At 41.2% G+C, this 24303-nt stretch overlaps 1 protein-coding gene across 1 annotated transcript in view; it reads right to left on the bottom strand.

Annotated features, from left to right (window-relative positions):
* Nucleotides 1–260: 260 nt before the first annotated feature.
* DLGAP3 (DLG associated protein 3) overlaps nt 261–24303 on the bottom strand; it is a 136145-nt gene continuing 112102 nt past the window's right edge. The window contains exon 5 of the mRNA XM_044285655.1: nt 261–1417. Within this exon, the coding sequence (XP_044141590.1) occupies nt 261–1417 (1157 nt within the window). The remainder of the gene's footprint in view (nt 1418–24303) is intronic.

Genomic DNA, 24303 nt, shown 5'->3' on the forward strand with positions numbered 1-24303 from the left:
AGTGGACAAAGACAGTTCAATGAAAAATTCTAAACTGTGACACATAAAATATATCATAAGTATATATATCCAGCATGCCATTAATAGTTTGTAGATCTCACATGTTTACCTGGGCTGGAATCTTAATTGAATTTAGAATCAGATGCATTAATATGTACAATTTTGTATATAAATGCATAGTTACGACAATGAAATAGGCACATAATTTTTTCAACACCTTCTTTATTGTTGCAAAACATGAAAAAAGGCCAGTTTTTAATTTATCCATGGGTATCCCCCATTACTGGTTTGGGATGGACACGAGGACGGCCTCGAGGTTGTCCTCTTCTGCGCAGAGGGCCGATAAGTCGGCTTCCTGCCCACGTGGGGTTCTCGGTGCTACCTCTGGCCATAGTGCTTGGCACAGAAGACCCAGTTCTTGGATCCTGAAGAAAGAACTGAGCAAAAGAACAGGGCAGAGTGGCTGAAACTGAAGAAATACGTGTCCCTCTAGGACGTGTTAGTCCTCCACGAGCCCTTCGGGTAGTAGTTGCAGTGCCACTGGATGGTGTTCCCCTCCCTTCAGGACCATGACCTTCTTGGGCAATAGCTCTCTCTTGCCTTCTTTTTCTAAGTTCATCTCGAATGTCACCTAACACACCAAGAAGCTGACGATGAAGCTCTCTATCCCTTGCTCTCTCCTCCCGCTGACGGGTCATTTCTTCTTCTTTTAAAGCCAATTCTTGACGGTATAATTGGTCTCTTAATTTCTCTAATTGTAAAAGTCGATGGAGACTAGCTCTCCAACGAGCTCTTCTGTCATCTTTAGCACGAGGGCGTCCAAGTCTTCTTGGCATTGTGGCACTAGAGGCCTGGTCCCCCTCAGGATACTCAGAAGACAGAAGAGATTCATTACAACTATGCTCACTGCGCTGAGATGAAGCCAGCTGGTGGTCTTCTTCCCCATTATTATCTTTTCTGTGGTCTTGCATCAAGGGCCAAACCATTCCTCCAGGTAAAGAGCCAATCTCTGTTTGCTGACTGCCTCCATCTCTCTCAGACTGCGTAGACTCTGCTGACTCAGGTACCCTGTCAGATGGTGGAATATCTGAGTCACTCTCATCCCCCCAACCTGTGTGTGCAGAAAGGTAGCAGAGAGGGTCTTCAGTGGAAGAGGCTAGTGGACCTGGAGACACACGCCTGAAGGACTGTTTGATCTGCCTCCCTACAGTAAGAGATACCCGCACTTCTTCCTTTGTTGGGGACCAGTGCTCAAGATAAGGATTCATAATCATTCCTTGACATCTTCTGCTTTCTAGCTCCTGATCTTCTGTATCTCCTTCTACTGATGTGGTACTATATGTTACTAATGTACCACTTCTTTGAGGCGGTGACAATACAGACCTCATGGGGGACCTTTGATTTGGCAGTGATGATGCTGTGGAAACAAAATAGAAAAGTTTGTGAGCCAGATAGCACTATGAAGACTTTCCTAAAAAACTAAAATGCCTAGTGTATTGTGCTCACACTAATATCCTGCTAACATGACCTTGCTACCTAATTCGTGTGAATAAAGAGAGTATGATTTTGTAAAAATAGAAATTATTGAAAAATATTTTATGCTCAAATTATAATGATTCTGCATGGGGAAATATGTCTATGCTGTGAAAGATTGAATAATACTCCTATATTTTTATTTTTTTAATGTAGTATGAGTGATTTCTAAAGCATGGGTTATACAACCCATTAATTGCTATTAAGAATACAAGAAAAAAAGTAAAATGTTTCAATTTATATACAATTAGTTTTTTGGCTGTTTGAACCCACTTAAAAACACTTATTTTAGCAAACATTAGAATCATGGCTGGCCACAAAATGTGTCTTCTAGCCTGCTTGTGATGATGGGCTTTGCAGTGTATCTGAGATGCTCTAGATTTAATACAGACTTTTCCCCATGCAGTTGCTCTGCCTTTAGCCCCTGCTGTAGCCTACAGAATCCAGAAAGTAACAAAAGTAGGGAGTATGGGCCTCGGCTATGGATTTCAGGGTGCAGGACCTTCAGCAGAAGCTAAAGAAGAGGGTTGCCTGGAGACGCAGTGTTGGATTGGGTGGCTGGCGTCATGACTGATACTCCGTGTTGGAGCTGAGAGAAAACATCAGTCTAACTACATCACTACTGTAACTATTCTACTGTATTTAATATATGTCATAAGTAGGGATTACATAATAATGTAATGCTACCTTGACAGGGCAATGAATCACCATTTACTATCTCATTTAGCAGGATACAATAGAATGTGCAATTTCTAGAAATATATATTTATTGTGATAATGTGGTTTTCAGTATAGGAAACCACTAAGGGGCAAACTGGCTTTCTTCAGGCAAGAAAACAGTTGTTTTAAGCTACAAAGTCTTCAAATATTAATTGGGAGGTTTTCTGTTGATGCACTAGTTTTGTCCTGTCTTTCCTAAAACTAAAGATATGTCCCTTAGTACAATGCATTATATTGAAGTCTGTTGAGCTTACCTGGATCAGCTTTGATGCCTTCCAGCTCACCCACCATCCTGCACAACATGCAAGAAAGGAGGACCCTTCCCTCTTACTGGGATGGGGGGTTATGAGCATGGTGGCCCCTCTTGGCAGCCCTGATCGGGAAGCTCCTCTTTAAATCTTGCCGAAGGTCCAGGCACCCAATGTCTTGTGTTGAAACTCTTGGTACGTCATGCATAGCCGAGGCCGCTGGATCTGTGTCCACAGCTGGGGCTCTCTTGATATTTATTAGATGGGGATTAGCATTTTATATTAAATTGAGGGTAAGGACGTCGGCTTATTATATGGAGCTTTTAAATAATAACTGTTTACTTTACAGGCATTGTTAAACAGGGGCAAATGATCAATTGGACAATTAGTAAGGAATTATTATGCATTACATCTTAAGTTGAACAACCCTTTCTTTCTGTAGCTGTAACCATTCAGCCAAGTTTGCTTATGCTACCAGAAGGGATAGGTACATGATATTGACTGTGTTTGTGTTTTACACGTGTTGTATACAATTTATAGAAAATACATCCAACATTTATGAACAGTCATGCTGCACATAGCACTACAAGACACAAAACACTTTTTCAATCAACATAAAAACCTAGCTCAAGCAAGGAGAAATACAGTCCTAAATCATCTAATGACTCATCTAAATTTGACTCCAATAGCAAATTGTGTTACAATAACAGAAAAACATCTCCACTTTGACCTCCCAGTGTAAACCTTACAAAGCAAAGGCACAACAAATGTACAATATACAAATTCAAAGTTGAGTGCTTTCTCACAGATTTAAAAATGTATACAATTATTTACATAGTGCTTTCAAAAAAGTTTTTTTGCAAGCCGTCATGAAGACTGTTAGGCCTCTTTCACACTACAGTTTTTTGCGTTCCGTATACGGTCCGTTTTTTGCGTTCCGTATACGGTCCGTATACGGAACCATTAATTTCAATGGTTCAGCAAAAAAACGGAATGTGTTCCGTATGCATTCCGTTTCCGTATTTCCGTTTTTCCGTTCCGTTGAAAAGATAGAACATGTCCTATATTTGGCCGCAAATCACAGTCCGTGGCTCCATTCAAGTCAATGGGTCCGCAAAAAAAACGGAACACATACGGAAATGCATCCGTATGTCTTCCGTTTCCGTTCCGTTTTTTGCGGAACCATCTATTGAAAATGTTATGCCCAGCCCAATTTTTAATATGAAATTACTGTATACTGTATTTGCCATACGGAAAAACGGAACGGAACAACGAACGGAACGGAACCACAACGGAAGCAAAAAACGGAACAACGGATCCGTGAAAAACGGAACGCAAAACACTGAATTCAACATACTGTAGTGTGAAAGAGGCCTTAGTAACAACAAAAAACTAACAAAAAAAAAAACATAATCTAGCTGTACAATCAATAAGCACATTGTTATTGTTCTTGTGATTTGTAGACATGTGTAGAGCAACTGATTGATTTTAACTGTTGAGTATAAAAGTTAAAATAGATCAGTAGTGCTACAAAAAAATCTAGGTGTAGTCTAAACCTTATTGTTACAATGTTTAAAGCCACAGGTTTAAAGGGAGTATGCAGCATTAGTAGGTGCTGGGCACAGCAGGACAAATATACATATTAGTACTATAAATATAAAGTACATATTAGTAGTATGAATACAAACTTTTATTCTTCTAAGCTCTGCACTGTAAGTTCCCAAAAAGCAAGGTTTCTCTGTCAAGTGCTCTCTCCATTTAGTGTTTTAGCTCTAAATGGCAGATGTAGTGGTCTCCTGGTTGGATGCTACAGTTGTCACTCACAATAGAGAAGCTGTAAAGTAGTGCAATGCAGCCAGCACCTCACAGTAAAGCACCTCCTCCATGAAACTTTCAAGAGCAGAGCCTGGTGGATTGAAGGTTCATATTCACACTACTTTACGTAATAACACTCCACAAAAGGTATCTTTGTGCAGCTCTCTTAAGCATTACCTAGTGCTGTCAGCAGTTTTGCATGGTCAAAACTCCTGTGACTCCCTTTAAACACACAATTTCATCTTTTCAGTTTTACATTCAAAAACAACTAACACAAACACTGCATAAAATCACAAAAGAACCATCAAACATAAGTGAGACATAAAAAGCATATTTTGTACTGAAGTTGTGCAACAAAGAAGACAAGCTGGTGACATTACAAAGATACTGAAACCGAGAACACTTAATCTACATGAAAATGCCACATGAACAAGTTATTCAGAGAGTAGATTTTACACAATTCATAGTTTAACTTGCATCACTTAGATAAAAAAATTCAAATAAAACAAAACATCTGTAAACATAAGTCCTCCTCTAACAAGGTGTCAACAAGCTTTTCTAGTAGATTGTGAAGTAACGGTTATTTTTTGTCTCTTGCCTTTAAATGCTATTGGAAAGGCCAATGTAATCTATCACTGCATAGGCAGATTTGCCAGTTAAAAGTCGGACTCTGTGATAACCATGATGGTAATACAGACCAAATTAGTTCTCAAAGTTCTCTCTCCCAGAACTTAATGGCTGAAGAGCATTTTTAAATTTTGACAGAAAAAAATGCATCAGGAAAATTTACATTATATTCACTGATGGAAACACTTATTAAATTAAATTAATTCTCAGTTTATCTTAATTCTTTAACCTTTTAATATCAACAGAGGGCATTCTGCAGAAAGACAGTTCTCTGTTTCAAACAATAGCATATTCACTGGTTCCCATAGATACTAGACATTTTAACTTACATGCTCATATGTTTTCCTATCAAAAGATTAATTTTCACAACAAAAATACTAGTTAGGCAAAGAATAGTACTAGTCATGTGAACTGTAAACCTGGGCCCCATAACAAAATTGGAAATGGGACTTCCTCCATCATGACCACCTTGAGGAGCAAGAATGTTTAGAACATGATTAACTTATACAAAAATATAACCTGATCCAAAGGAAGGTAAAAACCCTCATGAGGTAGAAGCCAAATTCCCTCATCCTAAAGAGGAACACCTGCAAAAAAATGGTATTCTCTGACCTGCTAGAAAGGTAGATGATGTAATATATAGTGAATGTAATCTTCTTACCAGTTACTGTAATTGTGAGTTACACCTTCCTTCTGATCCTCAGCTGTGTCATGTGACCACCACTCTGACTTTCTAAGCAACACAGCTTCTTATGTGTGGACAGGAAGTCAGATTTTCTATGTATTCCTATGGGAGCCTCAATTCCAGTCTCATAGGAATGAATAGAGAAGTAACTGACTTCCTGTCCTGTGTCAGTTGGAGATCAGAGAGTTAGTCACATGACACAGCTAAGGATCAGAAGGCAGGGGATAGCTCACAAATACAGTCATTAGTGAGATTACCATCACTATATACAGGTGAAACTCAAAAAATTTGAATATTGTGCAAAGTTCATTTATTTCAGTAATGCAACTTAAAAGGTGAAACTAACATATTTGATAGACTCATTACATGCAAAGCGAGATATTTCAAGCCTTTATTTGTTATAACTTGGATGATTATGGCTTATAGCTTATGAAACCCCAAATCACAATTTTGAGGTACCCTTTGCTCAGGAGGTATGGATTAATTAGCTGACCAGAGTGTGACACTGTGAACCTAGAATATTGAACTTTTTCACAATATTCTAATTTTAAGCTGCATTAATGCAATTCCTTTTAATTTGCATTACTGAAATAAATGGACTTTTGCGCGATATTCTAATTCACCTAATCTCACCTGTATTACATCACGTACCTTTCTAGCAGGTCAGAGAATAAAGATTTTTGCAGGAGTTCTTCTTTAAAGGGGCTCTCTGGGAGTTAAGAAAATGAAAATACTTAAATATTACTTTAGTATAAATAAATTCCAAAATATATTTCATTAGCTATAATGGTTCATTTTGTCTAGGTAGCAATTATTAGGAGAAATAAAATGGCCACCGTCCTATTAGTACACACAAAACCCGTCCTAATCACACAGCAGGACAAGTTACTTTACAACAATGAAGTAAGCTCTGACTCATCCATTACTCTGCTCTGCTTGTCAGGGATTATGATCCTGAATACAGATGATAAGATCTTCAGCTGTATCTCTATAGGAATGGAGTTCATAAGGAGACATGTCTGTGGTAATGCAGACTGCAGAAATCTAGTATCTATAACTTATAATAATTTTATATTCACAAAATGCATCCAGACCCCTTTAGAACTCTGTTAGTGAATCACAACCTCTTCAACTAGCACTTACAGTTAGGCCTCTTTCACACGCTCCTCCTGTTTTTTACCCGGATAAGACGCGGGTGCGTTGCGGGAAAATGCATGATTTTTCCACACGAGTGCATAACATTGTAATGATTTTTGCACGTGCGTGAGAAAAATCGGCATGTTTGGTACCCAAACCCGAACTTCTTCACAGAAGTTCGGATTTGGGTTAGGTGTTCTGTAGATTGTATTATTTTCCCTTATAACATGGTTATAAGGGAAAATAATAGCATTCTTAATACAGAATGCTTAGTAAAATAGGGCTGGAGGGGTTAAAAAAAATAAAAAATAATTTAACTCACCTTAATCCACTTGATCGTGCAGCAAGCATCTCTTCTGTCTTCTTCTTTGCTGTGCACAGGAATAGGACCTTTGAGGACGTCACTGTGCTCATCACATGGTCCAATCACATGGTTCATCACCATGGAGAGGGACCATGTGATTGCATTATGTGATGTGACATCACCACAAGTCCTTAGCCGGCAGCTCAACATTACAGAAGAAGACAGAGATCCGCAACTACGCGATCAAGTGGACTCGGTGAGTTTTTTTTTATTTTTAACCCCTCCATCACTATTTTATTTTGCATTCTGTATTCAGAATGCTATTATTTTTCCTTATAACCATGTTATAAGCGAAAATAATACAGATCGGGTCCCCAGCCCAATCGTCACCTAGCAACCATGCATGAAAATCGCACCGCATCCACACTTGCTTGCGGATGCTTGAGATTTTCACGCAGCCCCATTCACTTCTATGGGGCTTGCGTTGCGTGAAAAACGCAGAATATAGAGCTTGCTGCGATTTTCACGCAACGCACAAGTGATGCGTGAAAATCAACGCTCATGTGCACAGCCCCATAGAAATGAATGGGTCAGGATGGAGTGCGGGTGCAATGCGTTCAACTCACGCATTGCACCCGCGCGGAATACTCGACCGTGTGAAAGGGGCCTAAAGAACTCAATTCTATGATGGTGTATAAACTTTCTTTCCTCTAGGCCTATAGTATGTCCCCTTGTTTCCATTATAGTCCTGAGCTTACAAAAATGTTGGTTACCTCTTTCCCTCTACCATGTCTTTTCCCACCCTCAAATTCACAAACTGTTCCTCAAATGTGAGAGAAGTTTCCCTCTTGGATATTACATAAATTCTTCCATTCAATTTATTCTACTAAATATTGGACCCATCAGTCAAAGAGTTAAAAAAATAAAACATTATGGTTACAACTTAAGGATCTGAAAATAGTAGACCATTTCCAGATTCTATTTGTGCAACCACGATTTCCTAATACAGATTAATATCAGACATGCATCCCCTGTCACTCGCAATCCTCATGACTCCCACGGTCTAATTTACACACTGTTTGAAATTCATTGAAGTGCAAGCAAGAGGAAAAACAGCCAGGATCAGGAGTCTGTGTGACAGTGACATCTGTTAGAAAATGATATCTTTGATACAGTACACAAGTGGGAAGCTCTCTGTTATTACTGTAAAGTTTCAGAGCTCAGACTTTTTATATTTGATTGACATTTTTCATCACAGGATTTTATTATTTTAGTTATTTTTATTAGGCTTTTACACAGAAAGATGCACCTTTCACACGAGGATATATCACTTCATTGAAGGCACGTTACAGATGCACTGTCTGTTCTAGTTTACATATATCCTATATGCGCTTACTACAGTGAATGGGGTTGTACAGACTTTTTTTAAAAAAAAGGATCTCATTTTTATTTTAGGAAATTGACTCCTGCCAAAGGTCTGTGCCAGCTATTTTTTGTTATTCTCATAAGGGACAATCACCCTTTAGGCCTCATGCACACGGCCGTTGCCCATCCGTGCCCATATTGCAGCACGCAAACAGCGAGTCCTCAATATACGGGAACCGCCCCTGTACAAACTGTATCACGGATGCATACCCATTCACTTGAATGAGTCCGCAATCCGGAATCAGCGGTGGGGAACATAGGCACGGAACTCCATAGTGCTTTCTGTGGGGTTTCTCTTGTTGCTTCCACACTGGAAAAATGCCCTTAGGGTTTAGCCCAAAGCCACACGGATTAGTTGGCACAGTGGGTCCACACTCGCTGATCCGTAACAGTAGGCACAAGCCATGGACCTTGCTGGCCCAACCCAAATAGACCTGCCAGGAAATCGTCCCATTCTCTGACTATTTTCTGTCTGGACTCTCTGTCTGGACTCTAACTATTGCTGCAGTCCCTGTCTCCAATCAGCAAGTTGTCTCTTCTGGAGGAACCACTCTGGAGGAACACAAAGTCCTTCCATGGTTTTTTAACCCCTTCCAGACATGGCAGATTTCACTATGTATGACCTGTGTCCTTCATTATCTTGGTCAGTATGATTACAATTAGGGATTTGCGAACCCAACGTTTTCATGTTCAGGTTCGGCTTCCGGGCTGTAGAGGATTATCATTATGGATTCTGTAAGAAAGGAATATAACGGAATTCTATGACAGAATTAAAAATGGAAGCCTTTAAGATGCATTCCGTTTTGCATTCCGTCATAATAGAAGTCTATGGGCAGCATAACAGATCCGTTTGGTTTCCGTTATGCAGGGCAGGACTTTGTTTTCCTCCTGCATAACGGAAAACAGATGGATCTGTTATGCTACCCACAGACTTCTATTATGACGGAATGAAAAACGGAATGCCTCTTAAAGTATTCCGTATTGCATTCCATCATAGAATTCCATTACATTCTGTGCTAACGGAATCCATAACAGAATTCCTCCACTTCCTGAACGCCGAACTTGAAAACAACGGGTTTGGATCTTGACATAGGTGCCACTTAATGCGGTGCATCTGGTGATCTATATAATGGGGATACCCGTTTGCTTGGTTTTCCCTCCCTTGAGGGATAACTGGTTTCATTGTGTTGAAGACCCATAACTGGGGCCCCATGGTTATTTTGTATAATACTGTTTCCCAGGGAGCTTTGCAGTTTGGATTGCTGTGTTGAGACTCTTAAATGAGGCTCCACTGTGTATTTTGTAGTTGGTGTCCCTAAGATGAGCTATTGTTTTATTTGATCAGTGCAGTCTAGAGGCTCATCAAGCAAAAGGACCTGTGATGACATCATCACAAGTCCTGCACCATCTAAGAAAGGAACTGCACAGAAAATGATGTAGTTCCCAGGTTAGGAAGGTGCGACTGCTATGGCCTGTGATGATGACATCATCCTCATCATCACAGAAACTGCACCATCTAGTAAAGGAACTGCATAGAGAATGGTGTAATTCCCAGGTTAGGAAGTTTCAGCTAGCAGGACCTGTGGTGACATCATCACAGGTCCTTCAACCACTGACAGCATAGAGAAGAACTGCAAGAGAGTCTCTTTATTGAGTCTTAAATGGAGTGGGTAAAAGGAAGTCCTCCCCTTTTCTCTCCAAGTCCCCCCCCATTCCTTTTTTTTTTTCTCAGACGTAGTATCTGATGCCTCATTGATTCTTTTTCTTTAGACATGCCACATTGCCAACTGACAAGTACCTCATATCTCATTCATGTACAGTAGTGCAGAAATCTACAAACCCCAATACCTCATGCACCTCACACAGTGACCATAATGTATTAACATCCACATATATCTATACCCGCTGCATCTAATATACCTTATACCTCACATATCAGTACACTGCTGTATATAATCTATCTATACCCACTGAATATATTATAATTTGTACCTCACATACAAAGACACTGCTGTATATACTATACTAGCAGGATGACCCACCTCTGAACGGGTATATTTCCACTATTTCATTTAATGTTTGTGTGTTTCGTTAAAAGATATCCACAGTATCCCCCATAACAGTGACTTCCGCAGCAGCACATCCCTTAACACTGACCCCCCCCCCACAGTGCTCCTCCCCCTTATAATGTGAAATCCACAGCAGCACACCCGCCCCTAACAAAGACCTCTACAACAATCTACCCCTTAACAGTGACCTCCACAGCACTCCACCCCCTTAACTGTGACCTCCACAGTGCCCCACACCCTCACCCCACCACACCCCTTTAACAGTGACCTCCACAGCACTCCGCCCCCTTAACAGTGATTTCCACAGCACTGCCCCTTTAACAGTGACGTTCACAGCACCCCACCCCTTAACAGTGACCTCCACAGCACCCTGATCCTTTAACAGTGAACCTCACAGCACCATGCCCCCTTAACAGTGACCTTCACCATTCCCTGCCCCTTAACAGAGACCCCCACAGCTCCTGTCCATTTAACAGTGACTTCCACAGTACCCTGCTCCCTTAACAGTGACCTCCACAGTACCCCACTGCCTTAACAGTGTTCTCAACAGCAGCTGCCCCTTTAATAGTGACCTCCACAGTCCCCTGCCCCCTTAACAGTAACCTCCACAGTGCCTGCCCCTTAACAGTGACCTGAAGAGTGACCGCCCCTTTATTAGTGACTTCCACAGTAGCCCGTCTACTTAACAGTGATTTCCCATAATAATCCGCCCCCTTAACGGTGACCTCCACAGCGCTCTCTTCCCTTAAAATGTGACCTCCACAACACCCGTTCCCTTAATAGTGACCTCTGTAGCACCCCTCCCCCCTTAACACAGACCTCCATAGCGGACAGTCCCCTTAACTGTGACCTCCACAGCAGCCTCCACCTCAAAGGGGTTGTCTGAGTTGTGAAAAAAAATATATAGCACTGTAAATCTAATGGGCAGCAATATGTAATTGAGCTAAGCAAGTTTTAGGTAAAAATAAATTATATTTCCTCATTTCCCTGGTTCTCTTCTGGCTCTTTGTTTACCTGCCATAACAACAATCTCCGCCCCTCCCCCTGCTCTGCAAAGGGAGTGAATACAAGTGCTGCCCTGAGTGACATGCCTGCCTGCTGGGAGACTCAGCAGCATGTTGTATGACTATGTGTAGGACTATAATGACACTACTAATACACACAGGATCTTCCCCCTACCTGTTCTTGTGCAGAACTCCTCTAGCCTGTGAGCTCTTATGCCCAGCATTTGTCTCCTCACTGCCTGCAGTTACTCAGTAAAGTCTTCAGCCCTGAGTCTGTGCAGCTGGAGGGGTTAAGAATCCAGGGAGTGAGCAGTGAATGGGGGGGGGGGCATGGCCAGTACAGTGATGTCTCCTGTACAGACATACACCTGCTCTTTCAGGCTTGTGCACGAATCATCAGAGCAGGGAGAGAAGCTGACATCACAGGTCATGTGACCCTCAGTGAAAACTGAGAAACCAGCAACTTGAGATAAAGTAAGTGCATTCATGTTAGTATATGGTGATTAAAAATATCATTTTATGTTTAATTATATGCAAAAAAAGTAGAAAACATATAAACTATATAAATTTGGTATTGTTATAACTGTATTAAGCGACAGAATAATATTTTTATAATATAAATACTGCATGAGGAACCCCATCAAAATAAAAAAAAAAATACTAAGAGAATTGTCATTTTCTCACCTCCTAAAAAATGGTATAAAAAATATCAAAAAGACGTTTGCATTCCAAAATGGTGCAAGAAAAATAACAGCTTGCCCTGCAACAAACAAATCCTCACACAGCTTAGTCAATGAAAAACTATTTTAGCAAATTCCATGTTAGAAAACAGCAGTTTACGATGACATATGGGGTGTTGCCGTATTTGTGAAATGAAAAATTTGGGGCTAAAGAAACTATATTGGAACTAAAATGTAATTTTTTATTTTCACAGTCAAGTGTTTATTTATATGAAACAATTTTTGGGTCAAAGCATACTTCACCCCTTTATCAATTCCTTGAGGGGTAGAGTTTACAAAATGGGATCATTTTTGGGGGTTTTCTTTCTAAGGGCACCTCAGGGTCTCTTCAAATGTGGCATGGCACCTGAAAACCATTCCAGCAAAACCTGCCCTCCAAAAGCAACATTGCGCTCCTTTCCCTCTGAGCCCTGTCGTGTGCCCAAGAAGAGATTTATGGCATATGGGGCGTTTCTGTAAACTGCAGAATCAGGTTAATAAATATCGACGTTTGTTTTGCTGTTAACCCTTGTTGTGCTACAGGAAAATTGATTTAAATGGAAAATCTGCACAAAAAAATATACATTTTTAAATGTCGCCTCCATTTTGCTTTAATTCCTGTGGAACACCTAAAGGGTTAACAAAGTTTGTAAAATTAGTTTTGAATAGTTTGAGGTCTATTTTCTAAAAGCGATCATTTTGAGTGGTTTATATTATGTAAGCCCCTTAAAGTCACTTCAAAACTGTAATTAAAAAAAAATTCGGTTTTGAGAATTGAGAACTTTCTAACATCCTAACAAAATAAAATAAAATTTACAAAATGTTGCCAACATAGAGTAGAAATATGGGGAAAGTTAATTAATAACTATTTTGCTAGGAATCACTTTGTAAAACTTAGAAAATTGCTAAGTTATAAAACTTTTCTGCAGATTTTGGTTTTTTTTAGACATAAAGCTAAAAAATATCAAATCAAATTCACCACTAAGATGAAGTATGATGTGTCATAAGAAAACAATCTTAGAATCGCTTGGATCAGTAAAAGTGAAAAGTGACACATGTCATATTTGAAATGTAAGGCTTTGGCATTTTGGTCCAAACTGGTGTTTACTTGAAGGAGTTAAATTCCCTTTTCTTTATCTAATTTGTCAGGGCACTTTCATTTTCACAATTTTAGAAATGTTTTTAACATTTTGAAGAAAATTACCAAAATCAACTATTTAAAGGAACAATTCAGTTCTGAAGTGACTTTGAGGGGCTTACATAATATACCTCATTTTAGAAACTCCACCTCTCAAATTAGTGACTGCTTTGACCACACAGGTTTTTCACAAAGTTTAGAAACACTTTCTTTCATAAAAATGACACTTTAGCCCTAAATCTTTATTTCATTTTCACAAAGGATAACAGGAGAAAAAGAACACCAAAATTTGTTATCCTTGTTATATGGTTGTAAACTGCTATATGGGCACATGGCAGGGCTCAGAAGGGAAGGAGTGCCATATAGTTTTTGGAGGGCCGATTTTTTTTAGAATGGTTTTTGGGTGCCATATCGAATTTGAAGAGACCCTGAGGTACCCCTAGAGTGTAAACCCCCAAAAAGTGACCCCATTTTTGAAACTACACCCTAAAGAATTCACCTAGTGGTATAATGTTTAGCTTAACCTCACAGGTGTTTCATAGAATTTAAAAAAAATAGGACATGAATTGAAAAATGATATATTATTTCAATTATATGTAGTTTTCAAGCATCAAAAGCTTCATTTTTACAAGCAGTAATAAGAGAACTAGCTGACAACTGCAGAGGCTCTGAGTTTAAATAATAAAGAAACCCCATTTCATAAACCACACCACTCACAGAATTGCCAAGGGGTGTAGTGAGCATTTTACCCCACTTGTTTTGTTTTGCAAAACTAATGCACTTCAGATGGTACAAAGGGAAAATTTTATCTTTTACAGATATGCCATTTCAGTGCCCAGTATTTTAAGCCCATTATGTACTAGTGTTAAAGGTAAGCCCTCCTATTATTATGCTGTGCATCCTGGTTTTGGAAACACCTTACATGTGGCCCTTATCCTTTGTCTGTACATACAACAGCTCTCAAGGAGTAAAAGAGTGCTCCATATGCATATTTAAGCCCAATATGGTGAATGATTTACAAGATGCTCTGGGGTGAAATAATAAATAGAACCCCCAAAAAATGACCCCATTTTGGAAATTCTGCCTGCCAAGGTATTAAAAGGGTGGATTGAGCAGGTTGATGCAACAGATACAGTTGCAAGAAAAAGTATGTGAACCCTTTGGAATGCTATGGATTTGTGCACAAATTGGTCATAAAATGTGATCTGATCTTCATCTAAGGCTACTTTCACACTTGCGTTCAGAGTGGATCCGTCTGGGGTCTGCACAGACGGATCCGCTCGTATAATGCAGACGATGGGATCCATTCAGGACGGATCCGTCTGCATTATATTTAAAAAAAAATTCTAAGTGTGAAAGTAGCTCGGACGGATCTGTCCAGACTTTACATTGAAAGTCAATGAGGGACGAATCCGTCCCTCTTTGACTTACATTGTAAGTCTGGACGGATCCGTTTGCCTGTGCACGGCCAGGTGGGCACTCAAACGCTGCAAGCAGCATTCAGGTGTCCGCCTGCTGAGCGGAGCGGAGGCCAAACGCTGCCAGACTGATGCATTCTGAGCGGATCCGCATCCACTCAGAATGCATTAGGGCAGTACGGATGCGTTCGGGGCCGCTTGTGAGAGCCTTCAAACGGAACTCACAAGCAGAGCCCCGAACGCTAATGTGAAAGTAGCCTAAGTCACAACAATAGACAATCACAGTCTGCTTAAACTAATAACACACAAATAATTAAATGTTACCATGTTTTTATTAAACACACCATGTAAACATTCACAGTGCAGGTGGAAAAAGTATGTGAACCCCAAGACTAATGACATCTCCAAGAGCTAATTGGAGTGAGGTGTCAGCCAACTGGAGTCCAATCAATGAGATGAGATTGGAGGTGTTGGTTACAGCTGCTATGCCCTATTAAAAAACACACACCAGTTCTGGGTTTGCTTTTCACAATAAGCATTGCCTGATGTGAATGATGCCTCACACAAAAGAGCTCTCAGAAGACCTACGATTAAGAACTGTTGACTTGCATAAAGCTGGAAAGCGTTATAAAAGTATCTCCAAAAGCCTTGCTGTTCATCAGTCCACAGTAAGACAAATTGTCTATAAATGAAGAAAGTTCAGTACTGCTGCTACTCTCCCTAAGAGTGTCCGCCCTGTAAAGATGACTGCAAGAGCACAGCGCAGACTGCTCAATGAGGTGAAGAAGAATCCTAGACTGTCAGCTAAAGACTTACAAAAGTCTCTGGCATATGCTAATATCCCTGTTAGCGAATCTACAATACGTAAAACACAAAACAAGAATGGATTTCATGGGAGGATTCCACAGAGGAAGCCACTGCTGTCCAAAAAAAAAACATTGCTGCATTTTTAGAGTTTGCACAAGAGCACCTGGATGTTCCACAGCAGTACTGGCAAAATATTCTGTGGACAGATGAAACCAAAGTTGAGTTAACACACAACACTATGTGTGGAGAAAAAGAGACACAACACACCAACATCAAAACCTCCTCCCAACTGTGAAGTATGGTGGTGGGGGCATCATGGTTTGGAGCTGCTTTGCTGCATCAGGGCCTGGACGGATTGCTATCATCGAAGTAAAAATTAATTCCTAAGTTTATCAAGGCATTTTGCAGGAGAACTTAAGGCCATCTGTCCACCAGCTGAAGCTCAACAGAAGATGGGTGTTGCAACAGGACAATAACCCAAAGCATAGAAGTAAATCAACAACAGAATGGCTTAAACAGAAGAAAATACGGCTTCTGGAGTAGCCCAGTCAGAGTCCTGACCTCCACCCGATTGAGATGCTGTGGCATGACCTCAAGAAAGCAATTCACACCAGACATCTCAAGAATATTGCTGAACTGAAACCGTTCTGTAAAGAGGAATGGTCAATAATTACTCCTGACAGTTGTGGACGTCTGATCTGCAACTACAGGAAATGTTTGTTTGAAGTTATTGCTGCCAAAGGAGGTTCAACCAGTTATTAAATCCAAGTGTTCACATTCTTTTTCCACCTGCACTGTGAATGTTTACATGGTGTGTTCAATAAAAACATGGTAACATTAAATTATTTGTGTGTTATTAGTTTAAGCAGACTGTGATTGTCTATTGTTGTGACTTAGATGAAGATCAGATCACATTTTATGACCAATTTGTGCAGAAATCCATATCATTCCAAAGGGTTCACATACTTTTTCTTGCAACTGTATTTTGTAGAAATTAATGCACAGCGGACCATGCAAACTGAAAATTGCAATTTACAAGGATAATTTGATTACCGAGCTGGATAACGCGGGTATCAAATTATCCTTGTAAATTCTAGTAACTAGACTACCTTGTGAGTTCAGGCAGGGACCTCACACGGAGAACCAGTAGCGGCTCCCTGAGTAAATCAGGGTAGTAAAGGCACAAGTGACAAGGTCCCACTGGATATGGAAATGCCATGAATGTGGATATAAGTTGGTGTATGGGCACATGGCAGGGCTCAGAATGGAAGGAGAGCCATTTCATTTTTGGTGAACTGATTTTACTGGTATAGTTTTTTACATCCACAGAGACCCTGAGGTACCTGTACAGTGGAACACCCAATAAATGACCCAATCTTGGGTCATGTTATCTGTCAAGGGGTAGAGTTAGTATTTTGACACCACAGGTATTTAGCAGAAATGAATGGACACTGGGTGTCACGCTGGACAGGATACAAGATACATAGAATACAACCAAACAAGTGTCTAGGCAAGAAGATGGGGATAAAGGTCACCTCCTGACAAATCCCTACCAGCTCTCCCTAGACTTCTATGCCCACGTTCAGACACTGAAGGTGGGAATGAACGTGTCCCCGTGCCTAGGCTGAAGATACCCTAAAATCCCTAAGATGGTGAAAGGGGGAAAGAGGAAGCCTTGTCCCTCAGGACCTGAGGGGGCAGGCATCTCTCTAACAGCCTAGACAGACAATCACAAGAAAAACAAAACCAACTTATCTTGTTAGTGAGCAGAAACAGCAAATCCTTCCTTCCTTCCTCTCAGCAAGACAGAAGCCCATAACCCGCACAGGACACTGGGAGTGGGCGTAATTTAAACTCATACCAACAACCCCACCCAGTGCACCTGAAGGGAGGCAGATACAGCTCAACTCCGAAACAAAAACAAAAGGCTACACATATGCTGCTAACCTGGCAGACCTCCGCACATAACATGAGCAGGGCATGACACTGGGCCATGCAAAGCAAAAATTGCAAGTTTTCCACAGATATTGCATTGCTGTGCCCAGTATGCTGTGCCCAGCATGTACACTTTGAGACTTACAACACAACCCTTTAATTGTTAGGTTCTACTGGGTACAGAAATGTCATAAAAGTAGATGGAAACTGCTGTTAGGGTACGCTTCAGGGTTTAGAAGGGAAAGATTACTTTTTGGCTTTTGCAGCTCAGGTTTTGATGGATTGGTTTATGGTTGGCCTATTGCTTTCAAACAGCCTCTGATGTACCACTCAATCTGGGTGTATTTGTTGCAGGGTGGGTTGCCATTATCATTGGTACTATTATTGGGTACATTAATTTTTTTAGCACTTGTCATTTCACTTTTTTGGAAGCAGGATAAATAAAAATGCAGCAATTCTGCCATTGCTTTTTGGTTTGGTTATTGCAGCATACAGTGTCCAGGCAAAATGACATGTTAACTTTATTGTGCTAGTCAGTATGAATACAGAGATACCAATTCTATATAGTTTTTTTATTTTAAGTTTTGCTACTTTTACACAAGAAAAAGCATGTTAAAAATATGTTTTTGCGAGCCATATATATATATTTTCTTTTTCTGGTGATGCTCTTGTCATAAGGCATGTTTTTTTGCTAGATAAGTTGACTTCATTGATATTTTGGGGTTCATATGACATATGATTGCTTGATATTGTTATTTTTGAGAGGAAATGTAACCCAAATTTGTTCTGGCATTTTTTATTTTTTTTAGTTTATTTGACAGAATAGATTATGTGATATTTTTAAAGACCAGGTTGTTACGGACGTGGCAATACCAAATATCTTTTTTTCCCCCAGTTTTACACAATAGAAGCATTTTTTAAATTAAAAATCATGTCTTATGTCATTGTGTTGCCATTTTCTGAGAGCCATATTTTTTGTGTGGGGTGAGTTGACATTTTCATTGGTACCATTTTGGGGTACATATGAGTTTTTGATCACTTGACATTATGATTTTTGGGATGAAGGTGAGTGGCTGTTCTGGCATTATTTTTATTTTTTACGGCATTCACCTGACGATGTAGATCATGTGATATATATTTTTTTCAATAGTAAATTGCTTGATGGTGGGGGAGAGTGAGCATTTTTGGTAAGTGAAACTGTTATTTTTATAAAACACTTTTTTTTTACTTTTTTTTCCCCACTATGGGTCTTCGACTTTTGGTTTCCCGATCACTTCTGCAATGTAATATAATATATATTGTATTGTACTGCATTGTAACAGTTTTTCTCAGTTTTTCCCTGACAAGTCTATGAAACCCAGCCTGAGGTTTTTAAGAAAAAAAGGGGGCAATTGCTCAGCATTTGCATCAGAATGTATGCTACTGAGGTGTTGGCAATAAGCCTATGAACTGTAGAAACCTGAAGTTTTTACAAAAAAATAAAAATAAAAGCTGGCTGCTCATACAGAAAAAAAAGAGTTTTATGTAGGAATTTGTAATGCAGAACTTGCAAGTAAGCTGTGTGAACTACGAAACAACACACAACTCAGAGTGACCAGTCCCTCACTCTCACTCTAAGCTTTCCCTGGTAAAACACTAAGGCTACTTTCATACTGGCATTTTGGTTTTCCTTTTGTGAGATCCATTCAGAGCTCTCAAAAGCGGTCCAAAATGGATCAGTTTTGCCCTAATGAATTCTGAATGGAAAAGCATTCGCTCAGAATGCATCAGTTTGCCTCCGTTCAGTCTCCGTTCAGTCTCCATCCGTCTGACAAAACGTAGCCAAATTGATCCATTCTGACACACAATGTAAGTCAATGAGGACGGATGCGTTTTCTATGACACAATAGAAAACGGATACATCCTCCATTGACTTTCAATGGTTTTCAAGACTGATCCATCTTGGCTATGTTAAAGATAACACAAACTGATCCGTTCCCGAGGTACTCCAGCCTGCTCTTTCCCGGTCAGAAAAGATCAGGGCCTTGAGGGCTGCCTCATAGAACTGAAGCAATGTCCCTGTGTTGCCAGTGCTCCGGGACAGCACAAAAGAGTTGTACAAGGCAAACTGTACCAAGTAGACCGCAACTTTTTTGTACCATGCCTGGGTTTTGCGCATGGCGTTATATTGTTTGAGGACTTGATCAGAGAGATCAACTCCTCCCATATACCGATTGTAGTCGACGATACAATCGGGCTTGAGGACCGTTGCCGCGGTACCTCACACAGGGACAGGGGTGATGCCGTTGCCATGAATTGTGGACAGTACAAGGACATCTCTCTTGTCCTTATATCTGACCAGCAACAGGTTTCCAGTGGTAAGGGCACGGGTCTCACCCCTGGGGATAGGTACCTGGAGGAGGTAGGTAGGGAGGCCGCGTTGATTTTTCTGCACGGTCCCACAAGTGGACATGATAAGATAATGCACCTGGGGCGTAAAAACCCAAGAGAAGAATATAAAATCTGTGATACAGTCCTAACCTCAGTATCTGAGGAAAGGGATTTAGGGGTCATTATTTCAGAAGACTTAAAGGTAGGCAGACAATGTCATAGAGCAGCAGGAAATGCTAGCAGAATGCTTGGGTGTATAGGGAGAGGCATTACCAGTAGAAAGAGGGAGGTGCTCATGCTGCTCTACAGAGCACTAGTGAGACCTCATTTGGAGTATTGTGCGGAGTACTGGAGACCATATCTCCAGAAGGATATTGATTCTTTGGAGAGAGTTCAGAGAGGAGCTACTAAACTAGTACATGGATTGCAGGATAAAACTTACCAGGAAAGATTAAAGGACCTTAACATGTATAGCTTGGAAGAAAGACGAGACAGAGGGGATATGATAGAAACTTTTAAATACATAAAGGGAGTCAACAAGGTAAAAGAGGAGAGAATATTTAAAAGAAGAAAAACTGCTACAAGACATAGTTTTAAATTAGAGGGGCAAAGGTTTAAAAGTAATATCAGGAAGTATTACCTTACTGAGAGAGTAGTAGATGCATGGAATAGCCTTCGTGCAGAAGTGGTAGCTGCAAATACAGTGAAGGAGTTTAAGCATGCATTGGATAGGCATAAGGCCATCCTTCATATAAGATAGGGCCAAGGGCTATTCATAGTATTCAGTATATTGGGCAGACTAGATGGGCCAAATGGTTCTTATCTGCCACACAAGTTTCCCGCTAACACCCAGAGTAGGGGGACATTCTGGGAGTTGGATACAGGAATCTCACCCCTTGTATACACAAGACTTGTAAGTGTACCCTGAGGTACTCTCACGAAGTTTGTACAGCTTCATACCATACCTCGCCTGCTTAGAGGAAACATGCTGGCGGAAAAGGAGTCTCCCTTTGAAAGCAATGAGAGACTCATCAACCGCGACCTCCCTTCCAGGTACATAGGCCTGTACAAATTTGGCCCCAAAGCCTGATTTTGTACAGGTGGTCATAGGCAGGATCACTTTGGGGGGGACATGCTGCATTATCTGAATAATGCAGGTATTTCCGGATGGCCTCAAACCGGGAGCGTGTCATGGCCGTACTGTAAAGTGGGGCCCGGTAGAGGACGTCCCCACTCCAGTAATGCCTGACACTAGGTTTCTTGACTAGGCCCATATGCAGCACGAGGCCCTAAAATGTCCTCATCTCGGCTGCACTGACCGGCATCTAGCCACCGGGCCTAGCCAAAAAGGAGCCCAGGTGTTGAGCAACAAACTGTTAGGCATACAGGTTTGTTTGCTCCACCATTAGGCTAGGTCTACACGACGACATTTGTCGCGCAACAAAAAGTCGCGCGACAGATAGGGCGCAACAGTTGTCGCGCGACATTTTGTTGCACCAATGTCGCGCGACAATTTGTATAATAGCAGTCTATGGTGTCGCACTGCAACATGCGACATGTTGCGACTGCGACACGACAGTCGCAGAAAAATCCATCTTGAATGGATTTTCTGCGACTGTCGCGTCGCAGTCGCAGCATGTTGCATGTTGCAGTGCGACACCATAGACTGCCATTATAAAAATTGTCGCGCAACATTGGTGCAACAAAATGTCGCGCGACAAATGTCGTCGTGTAGACCTAGCCTAAGATTTACAAAGTGGTCACTGAAAAAAAAGACTAAAAAAGTCATATTTAGTAAAGCCCACTGTGGAAATTTGGATTCCTGGTTGGCCTACAAAATCAGGAATCACAGGCTCATAACGCTCTGGGGTATACCAGACAAGTTCACCAGCAGGGGGCTCTGGTGGATTTAACTGGTGGGACGGAAAACTAGTACGAGCCCCAGGGTTGCTCGTACTAGGGTGGGCCACAGGGTCCCTAGCATGGCGGTCCCCTTGCTCCGCCGCCTTGGGGGTTCATCATCATTGCTAGATGATGAGGAGGATGTGGATGACAACAGGAAAGTGGGGTCATCCTTGTCCTCACTGGGACTCTCGGACTCGGAGGCAAGCTGGGCGTATGCATGTGTGTGTGCGTGTAAATCTTTATTTGGTGTGCATGTGTGTGGGGGCACGGGTGTTCGCGAACTCACCCTAAACCTAACAGACAAAAAAAAGACTAACAAAAAACAATGTAAAAAAAAAAATTGAAAAAATTCTAAGTCGCTGATCAACCGGCCGAAGTTGATCAGCGGTGGGGTGTGCAATGTGCTAACAGTGGCCGGACGCTAAGCGTGCCAGCCACAGTCAGCGTACGCACTTAAAAAAAACAAAAAAAAAACTGCCTGCAGTTGTGGGGGGGCAGGGGGCAAGCTGCAGCACCCCTGGGGGGTCTAGGGTCACACAGCTGTGCTGTGGACCCCAGACACCCAATTTAGGGTGATGCAACCAAAACAGTTTTTTTTTTTTCTTTCCCTAAATATCCCTGCCTAATCTAACTTGTCCCTAGCCTTTCCCTTAAACCTGGGGGTGCTGGGTCACAGATGGGGTGCTGGATCCTGGGCTCTGAACAGATGGGGGGTGCTCACTCTGAGTCTCTCCTCGGGCTCCGGACTGAAAAGGAAAAGGAGAGGAGCGTTGCGATAATTTGAATGAACCGCCCGCCCAGCCGACCAATGAGAGCGATCCTGAGAGGTGATGTCACCATCACCTCTCAGGATCTAAGGATGGTGTATTAGCACACCACCGATCACCATCCTGTTCTGGGTTATCGGGTCCCCAGAGACCCGAATAAACCGGAAACGCATAAAACCGCAGCTCTTAATTGACCTGTGGTTTGCTGCGATCGCCTACACGGGGGGGATCACAGGACCCCCCCTCGCATTTAGCCAAGGTGCCTTCTCATTGATTTGAGCAGGCACCGGGTTCTGATCACCACCCGCCGAGCGGCGGTGATCGGAAATACATAGGCCGTAACGATACGCCCTGTGTCCTTAACGACGGGAAATCAGGGCGTAACGGTATGCACTATGTCCGGAACAGGTTAATACACCTGATATATATATCTAGGTGCCATTACTTATCTAATTGTGCGTATTTCCGCTTTTTTAAGGCACATCTGCTTATTATCTATGTATAATCTTGACAGACTATTGGTCTGTTGCACTGCCCATTAATACTATTATAGGCCTTTATTGAGAGATATTCCCTCATAGGACAGTGTATTCTTAGAGCCACATTGATGTTACAATAATGATTCTGATGGACATTGTCTGGTTCTGTGCCCCAAGTATTTTTCTGTATCAAATTGCCATTGTGGTGTCCCTTCTTTCCAATGTCTGATCAATATTATGAATTTTGATTAATAAAGATTTCTATAAATTTTATGATATTTGTCCCATTGATCCATTTTTGTGGTGTCATCAGAAGAACCTGCCAGATTTCTGCCTCTGACTTGCTGATCAAACTGTCTGTCAGCCTCTGAGTCAAGCAGGGAAAGCCCTCCCCTTCCCTTAATGTCATGTGATTCTTCATCTTCATCCTCCATCTTGTTTTCAACGCCAATTTTAACCGTAAAATGGTGCTGGGCTTTGTTTTTACACGATTTGGCCAAAATGAATGGCCAAAATGTCAAATTCACTTGGCAGATACATTTTAATTAAAAAAAATAAAAATTCAGGACCAATGTGATTAGTTAAAAAAAAATTGCCCATCTCTAACTTGTTTTGAAGCTTTTGCTATTTATTTGATTTCCTAATTGTAGGGTATTTTTAATTATAAGAAAAATAATTAAAGCATCTTTAAAAAAAAATCCTGCGCGTAGTGTTGCTTTTCTTTGTCCTAGACACCAGCCTGTATTTGGGGCTTGGTTGAAGTCAGGGTAAGTTTGATGGTAGACCAGAATAGCACTTAGGTCAGTCTCTGAAGAGCAAATTGACTGTGGGAATACTCTGTGTGGGAGCGTGATTCCCAACCTGAATGTTTTTCCGGTGACAGGACCTCATGGTATTATAATGATTTATAATGCTGTGTGTCCCTGCCTAACATCAGCAGTGATGGTTCTACTGATGGCAATATATGAGTATAGTTCATTTCAGCCGGTGTCGGGCAGGGACACACAGCATTCTGAATCTTTGCCATAAGGCCCTGTCACAGGAGCAGAGTTCAGGCAGGGAAATAACACTTCCACACAGAGCATGTTTGATGCATTAAACTTGCTCATCTGAGACTGACCCTTGATGTCCGAAAATTAAAAGGCAGCTGTAGACTAATTGGTCGTATGGTTCTCAGCCACGGCTGACTGTGCCCCAA

This window comes from Bufo gargarizans, chromosome 3 (assembly GCF_014858855.1).
Source record: "Bufo gargarizans isolate SCDJY-AF-19 chromosome 3, ASM1485885v1, whole genome shotgun sequence".
Taxonomy (NCBI): domain Eukaryota; kingdom Metazoa; phylum Chordata; class Amphibia; order Anura; family Bufonidae; genus Bufo; species Bufo gargarizans.